Source organism: Rhagoletis zephyria, unplaced genomic scaffold, assembly GCF_001687245.7.
Source record: "Rhagoletis zephyria isolate East Lansing unplaced genomic scaffold, Rhagoletis_zephyria_1.1 Rzeph_scaffold_00161, whole genome shotgun sequence".
Lineage (NCBI taxonomy): Eukaryota > Metazoa > Arthropoda > Insecta > Diptera > Tephritidae > Rhagoletis > Rhagoletis zephyria.
In genome coordinates this window covers 12,195-17,849 of record NW_016157245.1, presented here as the reverse complement: position 1 = coordinate 17,849, position 5,655 = coordinate 12,195, and the positions used below count along the sequence as shown (strand labels likewise).

Here is a 5,655-nt window from a genome sequence, read left to right as displayed (position 1 = left end):
TTTAGTTAATTTTCTTTTCATTTTTGGATTTCATTTTTGAAACAAATTATCTATTTATTTAAATTCATTTAATTTTCAGAAACTTATTTTATTTTTGGTTATTTTATAGCTAACTATATTGTTTTTTTTTTTTATTTTGATTTTCTTTTAATTTTTGGATTTTATTTATTTTTAAATTAAATTATTTATATAATTTTTAGAAACTTATTTTATTTTTGTTATTTTTTAGTAATTTTATTGTTCTTTTTTAGTTTGATTTTCATTTAATTTTTGGGTTTTATTTAAAAAAAAATAATAATTTCATTTAATTTTTAGAAAGTTATTTTAGTTATTTGTCGTTTTTTTTAATTTTAATTCATTTTCTTTTAGTCTTTAGATTTTGTTTTAAAAATAATTTTTTTTTTAATTTTATTTAAAGTGCCATTTTCTTCTTTTTTTTGTCTTGATTTTTAATTTTTCTGAGGAAATTTTTCGAAAGACTTTTGTGAGTTGAAAGATGGTTGCCTGCATTTTCCTGTAAGTGTGCCGATGTCTGTAAACTGCATTTATACTCACGCACTTACCTACCAATTCATCTATTAAAAGGAAATAAATACAAAGGAATAATTGTTTCGATTTTAATTCAACACGCTCTTGATTCCGAGAACTTGTTGACATTCACTCGCATTATGACTTTCACATTTATGTAAAGTGTAGTCATGTTCAGATGTTGAAAACGAGTTTTAAAATTGTTTAAAATAAATATTTAATAGTAACTAAAAAAATCAAATTTTCTGCCATCGCATTCAACTTCAATAAACTGACTATTAAATGCTTAACTACTTGAATACTTACTTAAACGCTACCGACAGCTGGAATATTCCGGATAAAGTACTTTTATGATAATTTGTGTATAAAATTTGTTTTCCGAATTTTAAAATTAAGTCATATTTATTATGTGTTAAAAATTTTTGCGAAAAGGTCAAAGTCATATGTTTTTAAGAAGGCGTTTGACAGCTTTTTCTCGTCAGAAAATTTCTGGATAAATTTGAAATAATTAATACGGAAGACTAAGCTGCTTACAGTTATTTAAAGTCGATAAAAAATGCTTTTTATAGCTCCTTATTATCAGAAGGATAGGTTGATTGCATGAGAGACATAGATATTCCATTAAAAAATTTTGATGAACCAACCAAACAACATCTTTCTTTAATAAATGGGGTTGCCGTTCCCTCAAATTTTCACCTTTTATTTGTATTCCGTATTGTAATCAACGTAACAAAAAAGAAAACAACTTTCACACACTTACGGCTTCTCATAGTCTTTCCTTTGCTCCTTCCAAAGTTTGTTTCGCGTTTCTTCTTTACACTCTACATTTGACTTTTATTATCAAGTTGGAAATGTTGTCTTACCTGACACAATAACGAACGGAGTGACATAAAAATTTACACGCCTTCCTTCACTCCGCTCTTCTGACAAAATGCCATTCATACATCATTTTTTCACGTCAGAACATTCGCATTAAGTGCTGTCAATGTTGCTTTGCTTCTGCAAAATTTATTTTCCTGAAAGCATTAACCTTCAAAGTAAGCAAATTTATGCGCTTGGCGTTAGACAGTCAGAAATACAATTTATTTTTACTCCGAAACTTTCAATTTTGTCTAATAAAGGCTAATCACTGTGTGAAACTTGCAAATCAGTTATGTGAATATGTGTGTACCACCGTGTGAGTAGAGATTTTACATTTTTCATCAAACATATATTCAAAGACTTACAGTCTAGAGATACCTAGAGTATGGTAGTTCGACGTCCTTGTCTCGAAGAGTCAATACATTTTGAGGAGTCAAATTTTTTGACGTTACTCTGTAAAAATAGTAATCATTATCGTAAGCTATAAAGTGAACAGGAGTCAAAACACGTGTTTAATTCATATACAATTTTAAGATAAGAAAAAATCCTGATTTTGAGAATTTTGAGTTTTTTTCAAAAAATTTCTGCCATTTTGTTAATTTTCAAAGTTTTTAAAATTGTAGGGAAAGAGCATGTAAATGGCGCTACTTCACTCAAAATACTGAGTCTTCTCATTTTCAGAGAAAAACAAAAATCTTACGACTTTCGAAGCAGTTTAGCGGGCATCAAAGCTATTGGAAAAAGTTTCCTTTTTTATCTAGTAATCACAAACAAACTTTCAAGACAATAATAAATTATGTTTTTGAGAAAATGGAGTCTTTTGATTTTTCCAAAACTGGCCGCCATTTTGTTAATTCTCAAAAGATTTCAAATTTTCAAATGTGCAAATATAGAGCATCAAAAACAAACCGAATTGAAAAATATAGATTTTTGAAAAAAAAATAGAAAGATTTCAATAAAAAAATTGTCAGCCGCTTTACTCTAAAACCGCACTTTGCCCTAAAATTTTCAGATGCTCGTAACCCAGCGATTTTTTTTTTCGCAAAACCAAAATAAACACGTGTCTCTTTGGGCCAAAGCCCTAAAAAACATGAAAATCGTATTAAACTTGTTTGCGAATTTTGAACCCATTCACCCTGCACGAATTGAAATAGAATCAGCCATTAATCAATACTTTTCGATTTACAAAAAGAGCGTCACATGGGTAATCACAAAAAAAGTTTACTCCAATTTAAAAGCAGCTTTTTGACAAATACCCCATTTAAAGTTATGCCAAAAAGCTGCTTTGGATTTAAAATCGATTTTATTTTGATTGTAACTATGGGCCACTATTCTTACTCGCTCCGTCGCACTATAGTTTGTTTTAGTGGTCTGGTAAGAGTTATTTCACTTTTTTCTATCTTCTTCTCTATTTCCATTTTGCTCAAGATCCGTATCTTACAACGTAAAAAACAAACGTTGGGCAATAACTTTTGTCAAATCAAGCAAAAAAAAAAATAACAAATAAAATACATTTCTCATACAATATCTGTTATGAAACAACTATTTCGGTAAATTTCAGAAAATTTACAACATTTTTATAATTTTGAGTGACCAGTTATTTAGGTCGATCTGTACCTAGATTCCTATTATGCATTGCAGTTTCAAGATTTCCGCAGCAAGGTTAAATAATAATATCTGCAAAGTTGTAGCAAATAATTCATAATTTTCTATAATTAATTAAAATATTCTTAAGCTAGAGATTTTGAATTTTTCAATTTGCAAAAAAAAAAATTCATTACATCAATAAAAATTCGACGCCTTAATATATATCTAGGGCTACCAATTGCAATAATTAATTGTCTAATCCCAGGGAGGGTATCCTTTCCCGCCCTATCTACACGAGTGGTGCACTCCGCATGGACGTACGGAACTTGCTTTTTTTTTTGTTTTTCTTTTTTTCAGATCGTGGACACAGGACATTGTTAATCTAAAACTACTCAGCTACAGAATAAAATTCATCAGCTGATTGGATAAGCTAAAGCTAGTATTTCAATTATTGGGAGAGGAAATGATAGTTTTCTTTATAGTAATACTAAAGTCCAATACGTCAAGCGAGTTTGAATGAAATTTAAAATGTGTTGGTGTTGGTTAATTTTTCCGAACGGGTGGTAAGATGATTTATTTTGGAACGAATTTCCGTCATCCCTTGTCAAGTTTGGTTTGCAGACAAACCGGTTTCGGCATTGTGCCATCTTCAGTGTCATTTTCCGTTCTGGTTTGTCTGCAAACCAAACTTGACAAGAGATGACGGAAATTCGTTCCGAAATTTAAAATCTTGATATAAACAACGAATTGATTCGTTTAATTCCAAATAGACTTTGCATGGCTTCAAAAACAGAGGTCGACAGTGTCTCGAGACCCCTAGAGGGAATTTTAAATTATGCAGAGAATTTCGTCTTCTACAATAGTTTTGACTAATGCAGTGGATTTCACGCAGGACAAAATTTGTTCAACATTGATATTCAAAATTTGAAAATTTTTTAAAAATACGGGATCGAACATTTTTTTCGATTTTATATTCCAAAAGTATTTTGAAAACGGAAAATTTCAAATAAAAAATAATTTCCATCGGTCCATTTTTGGCAAGGTTTTGCGTTAAAAAAGTTGTTTTTCATAAATCGATATATCGATAAAATAGCTGGCCAAAAAAATAAAAAACATAGGGTACCTCCCGCAATCGGTGCTACAACATACAAAATTATAAACACTGCGGAGATCCAAAAGCTATTTAGTATCCGAAATGAACTGAAATGCACCTTATTGTAATTTTGATAAATATTTTTCAGTCAACGAACTTCCCGCATCAACAACCAATTTTTATTTCAAGTAAAAGACAGACAAAAATATGAAAATCTCCCCGTTAGGTAACACAAAAAATCGATATTATCCAACAAAATGCCAAGTCTTAAATCATATTATTTTATTATCGTAGCTCTCTAAGATACTTGAAATTTTATACAAAATAATTAGATTTGCTAAAAGTTAAGAGCGACACTCACCATTATTTAGATTCGCCAACCCAAAGACTATCATCATTGTGATGTGCAGCAAATTGTTGCCAGCCTGTTGACTACGCCGCAAAAACATTTTGGCTTGAAAGACTGAATGCCCTTATGCTGCTAAAATATTTTTGAAGTGACTTCAATTTACTTAATACGCCGAAATTGAGACTTTCCGCACACTTGTTGTTTAATGGTTTTAATTGAATTCTTCTTTCATTTTATTTTTATTTTTTTTTTATTTTAATTTTTTTGCTTTATGTTGTTATTTATATTTTCTTTTGTTGAACTTGCACTTGGATTTTCACTGCTTGTTGAACAAAACACAAAACTTTTGCCGCAAAATTCATAAAATTTATTTATCTAACTTACTTTCAGGTTTTCGAGTAATCACGAATGCCTTTGTCGAGTTGTGGTGGCCGGCAATAAGGTCAGCGCGGGCTGTACTGAGTTCAAAGCGGTGAAGGTTGAAGGTGAACAAGCGGAAAGGAGGGCGGATTTTAAGTTTACTTTTTACTTACACTTTCATGGCATTGACATACTTGGGGTTGAGGTTACGAATGACGTTAGAATTTTTTACTAATTTTTCATAGTTTGTAATTTTAGCTCTGTAGTCTAATATATGTATTGTATGTATACAATTTTAACTAGGCATGCTGCAGAAAACATATGTATGTATGCATACTTCTAACGTGTAGGATTTACAAATAAATTTATGCATTTTTATACATACAAAATTTTGCAATTGTCAACAGCTGCTATTACACTTCGGCGAGTGGGTATTGCATTTCACGTGCAAACACACACACACACACATACAAATACATATGTGGTTATTTGCATTTCAACATAAATGTTGCTCGACTGTGTGGGTGTGCCATACAAAGGCTTCACTTACTCGGCACATCGTCGGTTGTCTTGTCTATTATCTTCAGCACATACACATACATTTGCACATCAAATGACAACAGCGAACGTATGTGTCTCAGTAAAGTCAAATTCTCATCTGATTTCGTGTTTTTTTTTTTTTTATTTCTTCATGCAAGTTTGCTGCTTTCTGTTCTCAACATTTCTGTGAATTTGTTGTTTCCGCAGCTGCACTATTTAGTAGAGCATATCTACACACAAGCATACTCGCCTAGGTTTATGCTACACATTTTCAATTCTAGTTCAAAACCTGTATTTGTTCATATGTATGCATGTATGCATGTGTGTATATAAGAGT

General features: G+C 30.8%; 1 protein-coding gene across 2 annotated transcripts in view; it reads right to left on the bottom strand.

Annotated features, from left to right (window-relative positions):
- The window catches only part of dpr13 (defective proboscis extension response 13), a 111,148-nt gene extending 106,072 nt beyond the window's left edge, over positions 1-5,076 (bottom strand). Inside the window, exons 1-2 of one of the 2 annotated variants that reach the window (XM_017606452.1) lie at positions 4,803-5,076; positions 4,431-4,740 (exon numbers count right to left, since the gene is read on the bottom strand). In XM_017606452.1, the coding sequence (XP_017461941.1) occupies positions 4,431-4,518 (88 nt within the window). In that variant the 5' untranslated portion in view covers positions 4,519-4,740; positions 4,803-5,076. Of the gene's footprint in view, positions 1-4,430 lie in introns of both variants that reach the window. The other variant, XM_017606460.1, reaches the window with a different exon arrangement.
- Positions 5,077-5,655: the final 579 nt, after the last annotated feature.